This window comes from Ornithorhynchus anatinus, chromosome 9, assembly GCF_004115215.2.
Source record: "Ornithorhynchus anatinus isolate Pmale09 chromosome 9, mOrnAna1.pri.v4, whole genome shotgun sequence".
Lineage (NCBI taxonomy): Eukaryota > Metazoa > Chordata > Mammalia > Monotremata > Ornithorhynchidae > Ornithorhynchus > Ornithorhynchus anatinus.
Window position 1 is genome coordinate 58,134,275 of NC_041736.1, and position 20,449 is coordinate 58,154,723.

At 51.3% G+C, this 20,449-nt stretch overlaps 2 protein-coding genes across 2 annotated transcripts in view; one reads left to right on the plus strand and one right to left on the minus strand.

Moving 5' to 3' along the window:
* Window positions 1-237: 237 nt before the first annotated feature.
* ASB3 (ankyrin repeat and SOCS box containing 3) overlaps window positions 238-20,449 on the plus strand; it is a 57,877-nt gene continuing 37,665 nt past the window's right edge. The window contains exon 1 of the mRNA XM_029071504.1: window positions 238-310. The gene's annotated coding sequence lies outside the window, so the exon portion shown is untranslated. The remainder of the gene's footprint in view (window positions 311-20,449) is intronic.
* On the minus strand, window positions 7,318-19,434 carry CHAC2 (ChaC glutathione specific gamma-glutamylcyclotransferase 2). Its single transcript, XM_029071505.2, has 3 exons — window positions 19,241-19,434; window positions 13,001-13,036; window positions 7,318-10,648 (listed from the first exon to the last, which is right to left on the minus strand). The coding sequence occupies exons 1-3, from the start codon at window positions 19,373-19,375 to the stop codon at window positions 10,268-10,270; spliced, it is 552 nt and encodes a 183-aa protein (XP_028927338.1). The 5' UTR covers window positions 19,376-19,434; the 3' UTR covers window positions 7,318-10,267.

Here is a 20,449-nt window from a genome sequence, read left to right on the forward strand (position 1 = left end):
CCCCTCTGGCGCACGCGCGTCCTTCCCCCCTTTCGACGCACGGGCGTCCACGTCCTCCTCCCCCCCCCCCCCGACGCGTGCGCATCCTCTCTCCCCTTCGACGCACGGGCGTCCCCGCTCTCCGTCCGGCGCATGCGCGTCCTCTTGCCGCCCCCCCCCCCCCCCCCCGTCGCACGTGCGTCCTCTCCCCTCCACCCCCCGGCGCACGCGCGCCCTCTCCCCTTCCCCCCCCCCCCGTGTCGCGTGCGTCCTGTCCTCCCTCTCCCGCCCCGCGCAAGCGCGTTCCCGCGTCCGGAGGCGCGCAGAGGCGGTGAGTCCCCCGGGCCGCGCGCGCGCGCCTCCCCTCAGTCCTGCGGCGTGGGGCGGGACGGGCCGCCCTGCCCTTTGACCCCCGAGGGCCCCGGGCGCCTGTCCCTGGGGGTCTTCGGACCCCTGACTCTGGGGGGCCTCAGGCCTCTGACTGTGGTTGTGTCAAGGCCTCGGGTTGTGGTGTGTCAGGCCTCTGACTCCCAGTGTCTCAGGCCCCAGACTGCATTTAGCGTCAGGCCTCTGACGCCGCAGATGTCAAGCTGGTGACCCCCGGGGGTCTCGGGCGCCTGTCTCTGGGGGTCCTCAGACCCCTGGCCCTGGGGGTCCTCAGGCCTCTGACTGTGGGTGTGTCAAGGCCTCGGACTGTGGTGTGTCAGGTCCCAGACTCCACTTCTCGTCAGGCCTCTGATGCTTCCACTGTGGTGTGTCAGACTCCAGGCTCCACGTGTTTCAGGCCTCTGACTCTCCCGGTGTCTCGGGCCCCAGACTCCACGTATCGTCAGGAGTCTGACGCCGCAGATGTCAAGCCCGTGACTCCGGGGGTCTCGGGCGCCTGTCTCTGGGTGTCCCCGGACCCCTGACTCTGGGTCTGTCAAGGCCTCTGATTGTGGTGTGTCAGACCTCTGACTCCCAGTGTCTCAGGCCCCAGACTGCACTTACTGTCAGGCCTCTGATGCCGCAGATGTCAAGCTTGTGACTCCGGGTGTCCTCAGACCCCTGTCTCTTTGTGTCCTCAGGCCTCTGATTGTGGTGTGTCAGACCCTAGACTCCAGGTCCCAGACTGTACTGATTGTCAGACTCTGACTCCCTGATTGTGGTGTGTCAGGCTTCTGACTCCCAGTGCCTCAGGCCCCAGACTCCACTTATTGTCAGGCCTCTGACGCCGCAGATGTCAAGCTTGTGACTCTGGGTGTCCTCAGACTTCTGACTCTGGGTGTCCTCAGGCCTCTGACTCCACTTATTGTCAGGCCTCTGACGCCGCAGACGCCAAACTTGTGACACTGGGGGGTCTCAGATCCCAGACTCCACTTATTGTCAGGCCTCTGACGCCGCAGACGTCAAACTTGTGACACGGGGGGTCTCAGATCCCAGACTCCACTTATTGTCAGGCCTCTGACGCCGCAGACGTCAAACTTGTGACACTGGGGGGTCTCAGATCCCAGACTCCACTTATTGTCAGGCCTCTGACGCCGCAGATGTCAAGCTTGTGACTCTGGGTGTCCTCAGACTTCTGACTCTGGGTGTCCTCAGGCCTCTGACTCCACTTATTGTCAGGCCTCTGACGCCGCAGACGCCAAACTTGTGACACTGGGGGTCTCAGATCCCAGACTCCACTTATTGTCAGGCCTCTGACGCCGCAGACGTCAAACTTGTGACACGGGGGGTCTCAGATCCCAGACTCCACTTATTGTCAGGCCTCTGACGCCGCAGACGTCAAACTTGTGACACTGGGGGGTCTCAGATCCCAGACTCCACTTATTGTCAGGCCTCTGACGCCGCAGACGTCAAGCTTGTGACTCCGGGTGTCTCAGACGTCTGCCTCTTGGTGTCCTCAGACCCCTGACTGTGGCCTCTGACTCTAGGTGTGTCAAGGCCTCTGATTCTGGTATCTCAAGGCCTCTGATTTTGGTTTGTCAGGCCCCAGACTCCACGTGTGCGAGGCCTCTCTCCGACTCTGAGGGGCCTCAGGCTCCTGACTCTGGGCGTCTCAGGCTCCTGATCGAGAGTAGGTGGATGTGAATAGGTGGAAGGGGTTTAGGTGTGAAGGGAAACGAGTACAGGAACCCGGAAGGAGGCTTAGACCGAGCATCCTCTTCCACCCCTCTTTCTTCCTTGGCTCCCGCCCGCTCACCCACAGGCGACAAGCGAGGCGATAGGGAAAGAGTGGATAAGGATAAAATAATAATAATGATGGTATTTGTTAAGCACATCCTACGTGCGAAGCGCTGTTCTAAGCGAAGCCACTTATTGTACTTTCCAAGCGCTTACTACAGTGCTCTGCACACAGTAGGCGCTCATTAAATACGATCGAATGAGTGTCGCCAGAGAAATCAAGGCGGGGTTGGCGGGGGGGAATGGTGTTGAATGCCCAGGGAGAATCAATCGGTAGCATTGAATGAGCGCCTACCATGTGAAGAACACTGAACTAAATGTTGGTAGAGGACAGTAGAGACACGATCCCTACCCCCAAGGAGCTTCCAGACAAGTCAAACGATGGACACGAGTTTATTTCGAAGCTCTTTGGCGGCAGTTTGGGTGCAGGATGTTAAAGAAGTGAGGCAGGAGAGGGTCGAGAAGGAAGTAGAGGCATCAGGGATAGATCAGTCAATCAATCAATCAATCAATAATTTTGTTTACTGGGGGCTTGGTTTGTGTGGACTAAAGAGTACTTAGTTCCCCGTCTTCAACCAGATGAATGTGCTCCTGGGTGGGGCAAGAGGGGCTTCGGAGAAGAGGTTCAGAAATTTCTTTTGGCTTGTTTTGGTTTTTTAATGTGACTAGTGGAAACCAACGTGTGTCTAGAAGGGTTGAGGCGACCTGGGGAAAGACAGGCTGGTGGAAGGGACAGTGGGCATCTGGCAGGGGTTAAATAGTTCAAACCTGTTGCCTTAGTTTACTGTGGAGGAGGAAAGGTTGGCATCGTCAGGACGGAAGTTGGCGATCACTGAGGTGAATTAGCGGTTAATGACGGGCCTGAATCGTGAGCGAATGAATGTGCGTCGACGTATTTTCTGAATGAGGTCTTTCCCGCTGTGATTGAGAATTTCAGAAGGTGCCGAATGAGGATGGAGAAATGGGCAGCTGTCAAGAGCAGTCCGACCTGGTGGAAAGCACACAGGCCTGAGAATGTGGGGACCTGGGTTCTAATCCCAGCTCCACCGCCTGCCTGCTGGGTGACCTTGGCAAGTCACTTGGCTTCCCTGTGCGTCAGTTTCCCCATTTGTAAAATGGGAACTCAATTCCTGTCTCCCCGCCTGTTCAGGCCGTGACCCCCACCGGGGACAAGAACTGGGTCTGGACTGATTATCTTGTATCTGCCCCGGGGCTTAGCAAAGGGCTTGGCACCTGGAAAGTGCGTCACACGTTTCTCAGTGATGATTATTTATAGAAAATCAGATGCCCAGGAACAGACCTAACATTAAAAGCAGTCATGGGCAGTGCCTGGGTACCAGAAGGTGGTTTGGGTTTAACCTTGGATCGGCCACTGATGCATCGAAATCCTCCATCGGACCTTCTTTAGCAAGTCCTCTACAGTGGCTTAATGGAGAGAGGAGGGGCTAGAGAGCCAGAGGACCTGGGTTCTAATCCTGTCTCCACCACACTGTGCCTCAGTTCCCTCATCTGTAAAATGGGGATTAACTGTGACCCTCACGTGGGACAGCCCGATGACCCTGTATCTCCCCCAGCGCTTAGAACAGGGCTCTGCGCATAGGAAGCGCTTAACAAATACCAATGTTATCATTATTTGGGCAAGTCACTTCACTTCCTGTGGGCCTCAGTTTCCTCATCTGGAGAATGGGGATTAAGGCTTTGGACCCCATGTGGGACAGGGACTGTGTCCAGCCCGATTTTCTGGTATTCATTCAGATGTATTTATTTACTGTATGCCGGGGACTGTGGTAAGAGATTGGGAGGCTACAATATGACAGTAAACTGACACATTCCCCACCCGCAACGGGCTTTAGGGTCCAGGGCCTGGCACATAGTAAGCACTTAACAAATAACGTAATTATTATTACTACTCTGTGCCAAACCCCAGCCTGGGAGAGGAAGCGGTAAGGTGATCGCCTGAGAGTAGCTGACAGAGAGCACAAGATCGGGGCCGCTTTTATCCAGAAGGAGCAGGGCTTAGTGGCTAGAGCACGGACCTGGGCGTCAGAAGGCCGTGGGTTCTAATCCTGGCTCCGCCGCTTGTCTGCTGTGTGACCTTGGGGGAGTCACCTCTCATCTCTGGGCCTCAGTTACCTCATCTGTAAAAACGAGGTTTGAGACTGTGACACTGCGTCCAACTCAATTTGTATCCACCCCAGCGCTTAGTAGAGTGCCTGGCACGTAGTAAGCGCTTAACGGATAATGATCGTCGTCATTATTCCCCCAAACAGGTGGCCGAAACAGAACAGTTTTGAAGCATGCTTAGGAACTCGGTTAATAAAAAGCGAGGAAGTTTTGGGGATGATTCTTCCTCGACTGAGTCAAAAAGAAATTTTAGAGATCTCGAAACTTTAAGGGCCGATCATTTTGATTGACTGCTTTCTAGATCTAAGAAGGAGTCTAATTTTCTTTTCATGGAAAGAAGAGGCTTTTTAGGGCACGATAAAAAGTCTTTTGAATGATCTTGTCAATTGGATTGAGTATTATAGTTTGGCAATCATATTGTGTTTGCGCTGAGTTGACAAGAAAAAACTCAAAACCTTAAAACGGTACATTCGTAGCTTTAATTTAAAAAAAAATTGGTGCTCACTAATGTTATTTCCTCACGGGATTTCAGTATGGCAGCTGCCTCAGCCTTTCCTAACCCATTCACTCGTTAAAGACTTTCCTACTTTGCCTCCACAGTAATTATGTAGTTTGTATTGCAGAAGGCAAAGTGCGGAAAATATTCACCTTCCTGTCTTCTTCATTCAGATCTGATTTAAAAAATCTACAGTACACAAAAAAGGCAAACACACAACTGTGAATTAAATGCCTGCCTCCGTGGAGGACTGAAGGGCTCGGGGAAATGAGATTTTTGTTGGATTTCTCAAGTTAGTCATCTGTTGATCATTTGTGGGGTGTTTTCTTCATTTGGCTTCTGTTAGTGGTAGAAGATGAAAGGAAGAAGGTGATAGATTATTAACTGAAAGGAGAGGGCAGAGGCCGTTGGAAATCAGATGTGCTGGAAAAGAGTTTCAAAGACGGTAGAAAAAGAAGGTAATCAGAAAAAGTGGAACGCAGAGGGACTGGAAATTAAGGTGTCAAGATAATTCTTTTTGTATTTCTTCCTCACCTGAAACCTGCTCTCAAAGCCATCTTTCCCAAGAACCATTCTCTGACCCGTTTGAAATCAACCTCACCAGTTCCATGGCCACGATCGCTGTAGAAATTACGCATCTATCTTTCTACAGCGTGGCCTAATGGGTAGAGCCCAGGCCTGGGAGTCAGAAGGTGCTGGGTTCTAATTCCGGCTCCGCTCTGTGCCCTTGGGGCCATTTGATTTATTTGTATTAATGTCTGTCTCCCCGCCTCTAGACTGCAAGCTCCTTGTGGGCAGGGAATGTGACCGTTTATTGTTGCAACAATAGTGTTATTTATTGTTGCAACAATAGACAGTCACATTGTACTTATCCCAAGCACTCAGTACGGTGCTCTGCACACAGTAAACTCTCAATGAGAGGAGCAGCGCTGCTGCTCAGTGGAAAGAGCCCGGCCTTGGGAGTCAGAGGTGATGGGTTCAAATCCAGGCTCTGCCACTCGTCAGCTGTGTGACTTTGGGCAAGTCACTTCACTCTGTATCTCCCCCAGCGCTTAGAACAGTGCTCTGCACATAGTAAACGCTTAACAAATACCAACCTTCTTCTTCTTCTTCTTCACTTCTCTGGGCCTCATTTCCCTCATCTGTAAAATGGGGATTAAGCGTGTGAGCCCCACGTGGGACAACCTGATCACCTCGTATCCTCCTCAGCGCTTAGAACAGTGCTTTGCACCTAGGAAGCGCTTAACAAGTGCCATCATTATTACTAATTAACGACTGACTGAATGAGTGAAGCTTGGGCCAGTCACTTCTCTGGGCCACAGTCCCCTCATCTGTAAAATGGGGAAGAAGACTGTGGGCCCCATGCGGGCCAGGGACTGCGTCCGACCTGATTTGCTTGTATTCACCCCGGCACTTGGAACATTGTGTCTGCTGAGTGACCTTGGGCAAGTCCCCTAACTTCTCTGGGCCTCAGTTCCCTCATCTGTCAAATGGGAATGAAGAGTGTCAGCCCCATGCGGGACAGGGACTGCGTCCGACCTGATTAACTTGTATCTACCCCAGTGCTTAGAACAGTGCTTGGCACATAATGCTTAACAAGTACCATAATAATAATCATCAAGGCACATAGTAAGTGCTTAACAAATACCGCTATTATTACTATCCATGTGTTTTGGGGTCTCCGTTGAGGGGAACACCCACTTGTCACCGCAGGTTCTGGCGACCCTTGGACCTGGACTCTCCTGTGGCCTGGAAGGCCCCACTATAATAATAATAATTATTATTTTGTTAAGCGTTTACTATGTGCCAAGCACTGTTCTAAGCACTGGGAGGGATACAAGGCGATCGGGTCACAGTCTCTGCCGCTTGTCAGCTGTGTGACTGTGGGCAAGTCACTTAACTTCTCTGTGCCTCGGTGACCTCATCTGTAAAATGGGGATTAACTGGGAGCCTCACGTGGGACGACCTGATTCCCCTGTATCTCCCCCAGCGCTTAGAACAGTGCTCTGCACATAGTAAGCGCTTAACAGATACCAACGTCGTCGTTATTAATCCCCATTTTCCAGATGAGGGCACTAAGGCCCAGAGAAGTAAAGCCCGACTTGCCCCGAGTCACACAGCTGACAAGTTGGCGGAGCAGGGATTCGAACCCATGACCTCTGACTCCCGAGCCACGCTGCTTCTTTGCAGCAAACGCTTCCTCCCAACCCGCCCCGCCCACTCCTCTTCCCGGCCCTCAGGGCAACGTACCCCCTGCACCTGCCCTTTGAATCTGGGGGGCAAGGCGAATAAAACGCTGCACTTGGCAAAAACGAAGCACCGTAGTAAGTGCGCGACCGTATTAAGTGGCAGAGTGATTCGAGCGACTCGTGGTAAGGGGTGGATTTAAAAACCTTTCCCGGGGAATAGGTCTGAGAGCAAGAATCAGAGACGGTTCATCAAAAAGTCTGCTGTCAGTGATTAAGGAGTCGGGAGGTTCAACTTACATTCGCACTTTCGGAAAATGCTGGAATTATACATCGAAAGAGAAAGCGGAGAAGGCATTACCTTCTGAATTAGTATTGGAAATTTTAATAAGATACAGATCCGTGAACAGCAGGATTTTCCAATCTCGAAAACTTGGATACCGAAGACAATGCGACGTTTCTGGGCAGTTGTGGACGGCTTTTAAATAGGCCCAATATTTTACTGCCCGGCACTATTAAATATAATTTATCACTGACTTTATTGCAACTATTAATCCGGAGGGGACTCTGAAAATTGGAAAGGCGAGCTGGACCCAGTAGCTTTCTGGGAAAAGTGAAATGACTGAACTCCAGACCTATTCTGTGATGTGGTGCCGTGCTCAGATCTAGTATTCTGTCGGTAAGCACAAACTGAAACACTACATCATCGCTCTGTTGGTTGGGGGATGGTTTGCCGAATACGGGGTCGGGTTTTATAACGTCTCCCTGTCATAATAAGTACTGCGGATACAAATGCGTGCTATAAATTCTCTGTGCACTTAGCGGAAATAGCTGCATATAGCTGAAGCTCTACGTGGGGCGGAAACGTCCTCTCCCAAATGCCTAGCATAGTGCTCTGCACAGAGTAAGCGCTCAATAAATACCACCGAGGATGACGCTTGCTCCGTCTGAGAGAGCGTAAACATCCGACGGCATCGCTTTCTGATTGAAAGTCAGAGGCGAGATAGTCTTTGGTTTCGCAGCGGGGCGCACTGGAGATCACTCGGAGACAGCCTTGCTAAATTCCGGTTATTTGAGCAGGACAGAGGTCAGCCCTCTGAGCCCCCCCCTTTTAAGAAAATATTCGAAGGAATCGTCTTCACTTTTCTTGTTGACGGAGCGTGTTCGGTCCATTGAAAAATCCCCCTTAGATAGCGTGACTTTTTATACTCCCCAAAACTGTCTTTATTCGATTGGGTGACTAGTTTGCCCCACTAAAATTTTTAACAGCAAAGGAAAAGCCCAAACAAGTCTGACAATCACTTCCATGGTATCTTGTGTTTCAGAGAGAATATTTTCAGGTGATCACGACTGGAGTAGAAAGATTCTCGATAGGGTTGCGTTACGACGTGAGAGGGAATCAATGAAATAGTGTAGTAATTTGCTTCTACTAATTCAATGAACAGAACGTACATCGGTTCCAAACCAGTTGATACAGTTCGGTAGATTTCCCCTACAGACCCCCATCCCGCTCAATGCTGATTCAAGCTCTGATCCCGGTGTGGGAGCCAGCCTTCCAAGGAACTGTAGGCTCAATAATCAGTCAATCGGCGGTATTTATTGAGCGCATTCTACGTGCAGAGCACCGTATCGAGCGCTTGGGAGAAGACAACACAACAGAATCAGCGGATTCGTGCCCTGCCCGTCGAGCTTACAGTGTAGAGACGAATAATGGTTGCTCCCGCGGGGCAGAACTGCTGAGAGTGGTCTATCGTTGTGGTTAGCGTTAGCATTCCCATTTCTCCACGGGCAGCATAAAGGAGCTCCAGGGAAACACTTACTTTCTCCCCTCACCCCATGCCCCCGGACGGATGCATTTTTGATCCTCTGGTTTACTAAAATTTGGTCTTCCCCCTTCAGGAAATAGTCAGATTAGACCCTCTAGACTGTAGGCTCCTTGTGGGCAGGGAGCGTGTCTACCAACTCTGATAGTGTACTCTCCCAAGCGCTCAGTACAGTGCTTGGCATTCAGTGAATTCTCCATAAATACCACTGATTGACCGATTAGACAGAAGGATGCCGAGTCCCCTCTTTGACGACTCCCATTTCTGGCCATCTTTTTTTTCTATTCATTCCCCCCCCCCCCCCCCAAACCAAACAAAAAACCTTCGATCACGTTTCGATCAGGTTGCGGGACACCGACAGACTGGATCCGGTGTAATGTGATTGCTGCTGTTTCAGTTTTCTCATCTGTAAAAATGGGGATGAACTATCTCCCCCTGAGCCTGCGGAACAGGGACTACTGTCTGATCTGATTGTAGTTTCTCTCTCCCGGCCCTTACCGCAGCGCTTCGCACGTAGTAAGCGCTTAACAAATACCACGATTGTTATTATTATTAGTTTTAATAAGTCTTCCGTGCAACAACATTGCCTAATCGACAAACATGAACAAGATGCAAAGTAACTGCAGGAGAGCGTCTACATCACAACACCCGGAAACATCGATCTTAAGTTGAAGGAGTCTGGCGAGCCCAGAAAGGCAAGAAAGTACCAAGTTGGAACTGAAATCCTTTGGTGCCTTTTGGGGTGTTTATGATCACGTGCTATTTCCAGCCTCCGCCATTTTTAAACCATGACTAGTTTCGTTACACACACACACACACACACACAAACACACACAGAATCAAGGCATTACCTCTGAGTTAACCAAACTTTTGGTTGTCTTAGAATTAAATAAAAGAGGTGTTGGCAGGATGTGGTATCGATATATATATATATATATTTTTTTGCCACGACAACTGACAGCATAATTCCCCAGAAAACTCAGAGGTGTGACTGTGCGGCACAAGACCGAAGAGACACCTCTCTGTTAAGCCGCTGTCATGAAGCAAGAACTGGATGAGGCCCGAGTGGCAGAATTTGAGCAGAACCGTTCGGGTCCATCTCTAATCTCAGCTCTCCCACCCTCCTCCCAAATTGGAAACTCAACTGTTTTCTGCCGTCAACATAAGATAGTCAAACCGACTGCCGTATTTTTTTTGGTTTCTCAAAGACGAGCTTTCTCCTTCCCCCGGGATCATTTTTTGGGCCTTTCAGCCTCGGAGTTGCTTTTTCGCTCCACCAGACCCCGGGGGGCACAGGCTTCCTCCCATATACGCTCATCCCCACCCTCCAGATGACTTTAACCTGTGACATCTCAAATGCCAGGTGACAATAAATTAGATTACAGCGTGCGGGAGGGTAAGCTACCGAGTCACGTAGGCGTCGGGCCATAAAGATGACCCCGGAGGTGGAGGGGAGTCGGTCTGGGGAAACTCCTTCTCTAGCCGGGAGCGGATTTTTATATGCAGTTGAGGTTTTTCCTTTCCAAGAGGTCCTTCACTAATTTCTCCAGGGAAAAAAGATGCTCGTCGGCATCCTCGGGCATGAGCTTCCTGATGGAGTGGGCGAGTTCGAACAGGTACTCGGTGTTCTTGCCGCTGGGGCCGACGGCGCTGAAGATCTGTTCGGCGATGTCTTCCAGAGGAGCGGGGCCCAGGTAGTTGGGGTTGTCGCACGTTCCGATGTAGAGCAGCACATCGAACGGTTTCACCGCGGAGTCTTTGGGGTAGAAGACCACCGTCGTGGTCCTGTAGCCGCCCTTTTCTCGGAAGTCCAGGAGGGCTTTTACTTCTTCTTCCTTTCCGGCTGGCAGCCGGTACGCCACGCCCCAGACACAACCCTGACGGAGGAAGGAAAGGGTACGTTCGGACGCTCGCCCCGAGGGCCGTCGGGAAACTTTCGGGACCAAAAATTCACCCTCCGGGTCCACGACGAGACGGAACGGCTGCCAAGACCGGCGCCGGTAGTAAAAAAGAAATGAAAGCGGCATCCTCCGCTACTCTCCGGGGAGAAAGCTTTCATTCTGTTGGAATCTGGGGAAGACTGGGCCAGTAATAATAGTAATAATAATGGCATTTCTTAGGCCAAGCACTGTTCTAAGCACTGGGGCGGGGGGGAATCACACCGTCTCCCTCTGACTAGGGCGAGTCAAAATGAAGAGAGAAAGACCATTCTTAGGAGGAGTTACTGAATCTCCTGACGTGTGAGTGCCCGTCAGTTGAGAGGATCTGAAATAGCCGGCTTTTATTAGATGCTCCATCATACTGCCGTCAGGAAAAGGAGCGGCGCCGAGCTAAAATCCGACGACGGTAAATCTAATTCATTAAACTACGCAGTTACGCATCCTCTCGAATCGCCAGATTGATTAAAATCATCTATAAAACCCAAATGCTGCTTATTCTCTAATTGCCTAATTAGAGGTTATTTTAAAAATGACTTGTTGGAAAGACATTACAGATTGAGGAAACGTCCTCTAATCTGCAGGATTCATTTGTTTTTCTAACGATGCTAGATGGAACGTTGCACGGATGAGATGCGATTCCCCCAAGTTAACCTCCCTCCATTTAGTGGTTCGCTCTCCTAAATTATCTCCGTCTTCATCGTGTGCCATCGGGTTAGCAGGGGGAAAGATTAGAGCCCGGGCTTGGGAGTCAGCGGTCGTGGGTTCGAATGCCGGCTCTGCCACTCGTCAGCTGTGTGATCTTGGGCAAGTCACTTAACTTCTCTGTGCCTCAGTGACCTCATCTGTAAAATGGGGATTAACCGGGAGCCTCACGTGGGACAACCTCATTACCCTGTAACTACCCCAGCGCTTAGAACAGTGTTCTGCACATAGTAAACGCTTACTACATTATTCATTCATTCAATAGTATTTATTGAGCGCTTACTACGTGCAGAGCACCGGACTGCCAACCACAGGGACGGAGCGTCCAACTAGGTGCAGCGGGTCTGAATGGGTTTCGAGGGAAGAAATGACACGGGTCGGCCTTTCTCCGGGGAGACCCTTCTCGAACGGGGAGGCTATCAGGGTCGCGTCAGCAAGATGAAGGCCATACCTAGGCGGGCAGATTCCTCTGTCGGTGCAGAGGATCGGCCCAGTCAGTCGGATCGATCGAGCGCTTACTGTGGGCAGAGCACTGTACTAAGCGCCTGGGAGAGGACAACGGAACGGAACAGTCGCATTCCCTGGCCCAGGTGGTGGGAATCGTCGGCCCCACAGCCATTTGGTCCATAACTGATTTATTTTAACGTCTGTCTCCCCCTCTATAATAATAATAATGTTGGTATTTGTTAAGCGCTCACTATGTGCAGAGCACTGTTCTAAGCGCTGGGGGAGATACAGGGTCATCAGGTGGTCCCATGTGAGGCTCACCATTAATCCCCATTTTAATAATAATAATAATAATGTTGGTATTTGTTAAGCGCTTACTATGTGCCGAGCACTGTTCTAAGCGCTGGGGTAGACATAGGGGAATCAGGTTGTCCCACGTGGGGCTCACGGTCTTAATCCCCATTTTACAGATGAGGGAACTGAGGCACCGAGAAGTTAAGTGACTTGCCCAAAGTCACACAGCTGGCAAGTGGCAGAGCCGGGGTTCGAACCCATGACCTCTGACTCCAAAGCCCGTGCTCTTTCCAGTGAGCCACGCTGCTCTAGACTGGTAGGCGGGGAACGGGCCTGCCAACTCTCTTGTATTGCCCTCGGTCAATCAATCAGTGGCATTCATTCAGCGCTTACTATGTGCACAGCACTGTTCTAAGCACTAGAGAAGCAGCGTGGCTCCGTGGAAAGATCACGGGCTTGGGAGTCAGGGGTCATGGGTTCGCATCCGATCGCCCTGTATCTACCCCAGCGCTTCGAACAGTGGTTGGCACATAGCGCTGAACGAATACCAACATTATCATGATTAACAAGCCATGCCGAAGCATGGACCGAAGGGCCGGATCAACGTCCAAGTCACCTTGAGTTTTCCGCGAACTAGAAAATGCCCGTGTCTCCCTCTACCTATAGGGTTCCTGAAGCATGTGCAGGGCACTGTATTAAGCGCTTGGGAAAGGACACAATAGTCGGTAGACACAATCCTTGCCTTCGAGGAGTTTACAGTTTGGGCACCTTTTTGTTGTTTTTTTCCTTAAGATCCATATAACCTATGGGCTATCAGGAATAATTCGAATAAAACGTGTACCGTACCTCAGGGTCTTCAACGAGAGTCACAACTCTTCCAGGCTGAAACAAAATATAAAGCGCTGCGTCTTAAAATGAGTATCGAGCAAACTTTAATCCAATAATCACAACAGTCCTGGGTTGATAGTACCGTTAGCACGGACTCATGCTGATAGGTGTTCTGTAAAGTCGCTGCCCTTTTATAGAAGTCAGGTTTTGTTTAGTGTAGGGTAACATAACTTTCCAAGCTGATTTTTTTTTTTAAAAAATGTACATTAGCAATTTTTTAGATCAGTTTGAGGGCATTTTATGCCCTCCGGGCTATTAATAATCGTGACACGCGGTATCTTCTTTGCCCTAGTTATTATCATTTATGCTCTTTCAGTTAAACTTTCCTACAGAAACCAATTTTGCAGGCACCTGTTTTAAGAATGTACAAGGAGTGAAGTTTTTTTTCCCTCGTCGTTCATTGCTAGTTAACTGGCATTCCGTTCAAAGAAAAGCCTAAGTACTTTCAGTATCGTAGCTTTCCTTAATCTGCAAACTCTTCACTACTCCAAAAAGAAAAATACCCCACGGAGATGATCTGGTTCTTTAAATTCTTCTGACTTTTGTCTGTGGTAGTAAATTAATGGGAATACTTTAGTGCATTACTGAATCCCTGATTTGAAATATTTGCGAGTTAAAAAGCATGAAGACATGGTGCTGCTTACCCAATTACCGTAATTACCTCCTGCATTAATTTTTGTTGTGTTTTTTTTTAAAAAAATGGAATTAATCGTCACCGCTTTTAAAATATAGGATTACAGTTTTACATGTTAAAAAAGCCCCAGTTTGGGCATGAAGCTCATTTGGCTTTGCCGCGTGTAAGCGGCGTGGCTAATTAGATTTTAGGAAGAAAATAAAAATGAATGAAGCACAGAGCAAAACATAACTTAATGGAGTAAATAAACATTCGGCATTTTCCCAGGAAACAACAGAGAGCACTGTGTGGGAAGCGAGCCAGGCTTTGACATATGAACTTCTATACGTCAATGAGCGGGCATTTGCAATGACCGAATGAATCATTAGCAACGTAAACTGTGGTAAATAACAGAAAAAGCGAAGAGTCAGTGTCACTGCTCTCCCTCGGCCCCTCCCAACCTGCTAGAGATTTCTGCAATCCGCTGGGCCCGGTGTCGTCCGTTAAGTTATTAGAATTTACCTAAGGCTGACGGGGTGATGCAGGATTTAAAAGGAAAACCCCAGTTATGTCGTTCTGAGCCCTCTGGCTAGAACAGAGCACCCCGACTTGAAACACGCTTACGGTGGGATTTGCGGTTTGCTCGGGTAAATGGAGGGACTGGGGATTTGTGGAGAAGATGATCACTCGCTGCACTCTTTCGATTTTCATATCTGAATCTGAAGCAACCTTCAGAAGACAGGGTAGATCTCGAATTGTTCTATTGAACCTACATGGTTCTGTGGTCAGAAGGTTTCACCCCGGATGGGCAAGTTCTGGCAGGCATCCTAATATGATGATTATAATCACAATAATACTAATCGGGTCGTCCCACGTGAGGCTCACGGTGTCAATCCCCATTTTGTCTGCTGGATGACCTCGGGCAGGTCCCTTTATTCACCTCGTCTGTAAAATGGTAATTGAGAAGCAGCGTGGCTCAGTGGCAAGAGCCCGGGCTTGGGAGTCGGAGGTCCTGGGTTCGAATCCCAGCTCTGCCACTCGGCAGCTGGGTGACTGTGGGCGAGTCACTTCACTTCTCTGGGCCTCAGTGACCTCCTCTGGAAAATGGGGACGAAGACCGGGAGCCTCACGTGGGACGACCCGATGACCCTGTATCTCCCCCGGCGCTTAGAACGGTGCTCTGCACATAGTAAGCGCTTAACGAACGCCAACGTTATCATCATTATTAGGCCGGACCTCTTTCCACTAGGTCGTGCTGCTTCTCGGTGGTACGTATGGAACGCTTACTGTGTGCAGAGCACTGCGGTGAGGGCTTGGGGAGCGTAATCTAAGAGTGCCGGTAGACCCGTTCAGCCGGGGCTTGAACGCAGGTGTGGTGCGGAGAACTTTTTGCGCTTCGTGCCGGTCTGGAACCGGAGCCGCAATAAGGGTGGAGTTCTCGGCCCGTCCCGGGGGAGGTGGTGACATGTTGTACCCGCGAGGCTGTGAAAGTGGGGACTGGAGAGGGGCCAAGATTCGGTCCTGGCAGGCCCGGTTTAAGGACGTGGAGAGCGGGAGACCGGCCACCTCTGAATCGCCGTTTTCACGTAAGGGAACAGTAGTCTGGGGACTGGGCTCAAGCCGCAAGTCTTTCCCACCGAATCTGATACTATTCAGACTTAGAACCGATCGATCAACGGGAATAATACTAAAAACGCTATCTGTCGAGTGCCTGCTAAGTGCCCAGCACCGTACGAAGCACTGGGTAGACACAGGATAATCGCATTTCACGGTCTAAGTGGGAGGGGGAATAATACCGATGATAATGTCCGTATCTGTTAAGCGCTTACTCTGTGCAGAGTGTTAATGAAATGTACGTCGCCTCGATTCTATTTAGTTGCCATTGTTTTTACGAGATGTTCTTCCCCTCGACTCTACTCATTGCCATTGTTCTTAATACTGTTGGTGTTCGTTAAGCGCTTACTATGTGCCGAGCACTGTTCTAAGCGTCGGGGTAGACACGGGGGAATCGGGTCGTCCCACGTGGGGCTCACAGCCTTCATCCCCATTTTACAGATGCGGTAACTGAGGCACCGAGAAGTTAAGTGACTCGCCCGAAGTCACACAGCTGACAAGTGGCCGGGCTGGGATTCGAACCCGTGACCTCCGACTCCAAAGCCCGGGCTCTTTCCACTGAGCCACGCTGCTTCTCACGTAGACACGTTCTCGTCCGCCCGTCTCCCCCGATCAGACCGTAAGCCCGTCCCTATCTGTTGCCGACCTGTTCATTCCCAGCGCTTAGTACAGTGCTCCGCACATAGTAAGCGCTCAATAAATGCTACTGAATGAATGAATGTTCTTAGCCCCGGGGTAGATTTACAGGGTAATCAGGTTGTCCCACGTGAGGCGCCCAGTCTTAATCTCCATTTTACAGATGAGGTCACTGAGGCCGGAGAACTGAAGTGACTTGCCCACAGTCACCCAGCTGACAAGTCATGGGATTCGAACCCATGACCGCTGACTCCCAACCCCGGGCTCTTTCCACCGGGCCACGCTGCTTCTGGTATTGAATCCCCACTTGACAGATGAGGTACCCGAGTGACGTGACTTCAGTCAGTTGCATTTATTGAGTGCCTGTTGGGTGCGGATCACCGCACTAAACCCTCGGGAGCGGATACTGCAGCGGGGTCGGTAGACACGTTCCCTGCCGACAAGGAGCTTATGAGTCATTCATTCAATAGTATTTATTGAGCACTTAGTATGTGCAGAGCACTGTACTAAGCGCTTGGAACGGACCAATCGATAACAGACGGTCCCTGCCCTTTGACGGGCGCACGGTCTAATCGGGGGAGACGGACAGACGAGACCAACAGCGATAAATTCAGTAGTATGTTTTTCAATAGTCTTTATTGAGCGCTTACTACGTGCAGAGCACTGGACTAAGCGCTTGGAACGGACAAATCGATAACAGATAGAGACGGTCCCTGCCCTTTGACGGGCGCACGGTCTAATCGGGGGAGACGGACAGACGAGACCAACAGCGATAAATTCAATAGTATGTTTTTCAATAGTCTTTATTGAGCGCTTACTACGTGCAGAGCACTGTACTAAGCGCTTGGAACGGACAGATGGGCAGCAGAGAGAGACGGTCCCTGCCCATCGACGATCTAGACTTGCCCACCGTCGCGGCCGGAATTAGAACCCAGGTCTTCTGACTCCCAAGCCCGTGTTCTTTCCACTAGCCGCTCCTCTGTAGTCCTCAGCGAGAGCTCACTATGTGCAGGACGTCGGGTCAGGGGCCGGGGAGGGCGTTATACGATCAGCAGACGCGATCCCCGTCTCTGAGGGGAGTTTAGAAAATGGATCCAGAGGGCCTAAAGTCTCTCCTTGCGGGTCGAGTGAGATGACGTGGGGGGGGTCCATCCCACCCACCCAAGACCGGGGAAACAAAACCGGCGTTCCGTCTACGATTCTAAGTCGTTTAAGAAAGCCGTCTTCAAATGGATTGGGAAAAAAAACGTTCGGGAAGTCGGCGCCAGGGTCCGTCAAGGGGCCTTGCGCAAAACCGCGACTCGTTTTTAAGAAGACAGAATCTGCCGGGGTGGCTCCGCGGCGGAGTTTTGCGCGTGCTCCCGTCGGGGCTGCGGGGACCCGATAGCTCATTTTATCTCAGCCGCCGCTGCCCCATACCTTCCTCCTCCCTGTCTCTTAAAACCCTTCAATCCTGGCACGGGGAACCGCGCCATGCAGACCCAACTGTTGCCAAGGCAAATTTCTTTTTAAAACGGTGTTCGCTTAAGCGCTTGCTATACGTGCCGGGCCCCGGGATGGATCCCGGCCATCCCGAGTGGACACGGTCCACGTCCCGCAGTCCCAGAGGAGGTCACCGAGGCCCGGAGAAGCGACTTGTCCGAGGTCACGCGGCGGACAGGTGGCGGGGGGGGGGGGGGGGATTAGAACCCGGGTCCTCTCCAGGCAGTTCCTCGGAGGGGACAGACGATCCCGGCTTTGGACCCTTCCGGGGTCGAGGGGAGAGGAAGGAGGAGGTGGCGGCGTGTGTGAACGTTTGTGCGTCGGCTCGCCGCGGTCAGGGAACCTGCCCGCCGACCCAGTGTTGCGCACAGCGTAGGCGCCCGGTCGATACCACCGACTGGTTGTCGGCACAGACCCGCCCCGCTACGCTCGTGTGTCTGTGAATGGGCGCGCACGGCACGCTTGTCGAGGCCACTCGTCTGCTGGGTGGCCTCGGGCAGGCCACTTCACTGCCCTGAGCCTCAGTTTCCTCATCTGTAAAATGGGGACGGAGAGTGCGAGCCCCACGGGGCGGGGATCGGGGACCGCGGCCGACCCCATCCGCTCGTACCCGCCCCAGCGCTTAGAAGCAGCGTGGCTCGGCGGAAAGAGGCCGGGCTCGGGAGTCAGAGGTCAGGGGTTCGAATCCCGGCTCCGCCACTCGTCAGCCGGGTGACCGTGGGCGAGTCCCTTCACTTCTCTGGGCCTCGGTGACCTCTTCCGTAAAATGGGGGTGAAGACTGGGAGCCTCACGTGGGACAAGCTGATGACCCAGTATCTCCCCCAGCGCTTAGACCAGTGCTCCGCACACAGTAAGCGCTTAACGAATACCAACGTCATTATTATTATTACCTTGCATCCCCCCTCCAGCGCCTGGAACAGTGCTTCGCACATAGTAAGTAACATAGTAAACGCTTAACATATATCAACATCATTATTACCTTGGCATTCCCCCCCAGCACCTGGAACAGTGCTTCGCACATAGTAACATAGTAAGCGCTTAACAAATATGAACATTATTATTATTACCTTTGCATCCCCCCCTCCAGCGCCTGGAACAGTGCTTCGCACATAGTAGCATAGTAAGCGCTTAACAAATATCAACATTATTATTACCTTTGCATCCCCCCCCCAGCGCCTGGAACAGTGCTTTGCACATAGTAAGCACTTAACAAATACGAACATTATTATTATTACCTTTGCATCCCCCCCCCCAGCGCCTGGAACAGTGCTTCGCACCTAGTAACATAGTAAGCGCTTAACAAATATGAACATTATTATTATTACCTTTGCACCCCCTCCCAGCGCCTGGAACAGTGCTTCGCACATAATAAGTAACATAGTAAGCGCTTAACAAATCCCAGCATTTACTATTACTTTTGCATCCCCCTCCCAGCGCCCGGAACAGTGCTTCGCACATAGTAACATAGTAAGCGCTTCACAAATACCAACATTATTATTCTTATTACCTTGCAGCCCTCCCCAGCGCCTGGAACAGCGCTGGGCACAAAGTAAGTAACATAGTAAGCGCTTCACAAATACCCACATCATCATTATCATCATTGCCTTGTGCCTCCCCCCAGAACATAGTAAGCGCTTCACGAATAGCACCGTCATCGTTATTATGATCGATAAATACGATTGAACGATCGACCCTCCGAGCGGGCGCTTAGCGAACAACAACATTACGGTGGTCAGGATGGGGGGGGGGGGGGGGGGAGGCGCGCCCCCGGGGAGACAGAGGGCGCGTGCCCGCGCGAGGGGGAGTGCGCATGCGCGGTGCCGTGGCGGCCGGCGGGGGGCGCCGTCCTCACCTTGCCGGGGACCCCGCGGTGGTCGGTGCTGCCCTGCCAGAAGCGGCGGCTGAAGCCCACGATGTTGCCCACCAGCTTGTCCTCGTAGGGGAAGTCCACCTTCCAGATGAGGGACCCGTAGCCGAACACCCACATCTCCCCGCCGGACGGACCGACCGGCTCCTCCGGGCCGCCGCCGGCCGCCGCCAGCCGGCTCCTCGCCCTCCCGGCGCCGCGCCGCCTCTGCGCAGGCGCCGGGGGGCCGCAGGGCACCTCGGGACTTGGAGTCCAGCCCTACCCGGGAGGCGCCGCGCGGGCCCGGGACTACAACTCCCGACATGCCCGGCGCCCGCCCGGGCCCCCGCAGCGCTCCTTCCTGCCTTATTCAGGCGTCGTTCATTCATTCGTTCATTCGTCATTCATTCATCCATCCATCCTTCACTCATGCGTGCATTCATGCACTCGTCATTTGTTCATTCGTTATCCAAATCGTCCTTTCATGCCTGCGTTCATTCATTCGGGCGTTCATTCATTCATTCACTCACCGTTTGTTCAGTCGTTATCCGTTCAGGCGTCCATTCCTTCATGCGTTCAGTCCTTCATGCCTGCATGTGTTCATTCAATCATGCGTGCGTTCATTCATTCATGCCTGCCTCTGTTCTTTCAATCATGCATGCGTTCATTCATTCATGCGTTCATTTGTTCATTCATTCATGCCTGCATGTGTTCATTCAAGCACGCATGCGTTCATTCATTGATGCGTTCATTCATTCACTAATCATTCGTTCATTCATTATTCATTCATGCGTTCATTCACTTATCATTCGTTCATTTGTTATTCATTCATGCGTTCATTTATTCATGCATGCATGCATGCATTCATTCGTTCATGCGTTATTCAGTCATCATTCCTTCATTTGTTATTCATTCATTCGTTCATTCGTTATTCACTCACCATTCCTTCATTCGTTATTCATTCATTCATTTATGCGTTCATTCATTCATACGTTCATTCATTCATGCATGCATGTGTTCACACATTCATTCATCCATGTGTTCATGCATTCATTCATCCATGTGTTCATTTCATTCATCCATGCGTTCATTCATTCATCCACGGGTTCATTATTCATTCACCCATCCAGTCGTATTTATTGAGCGCTTACTGCATACAGAGCACTGGACTAAGCGCTTGGAATGGACAGTTCTGCAACAGAGAGAGACCTTCCT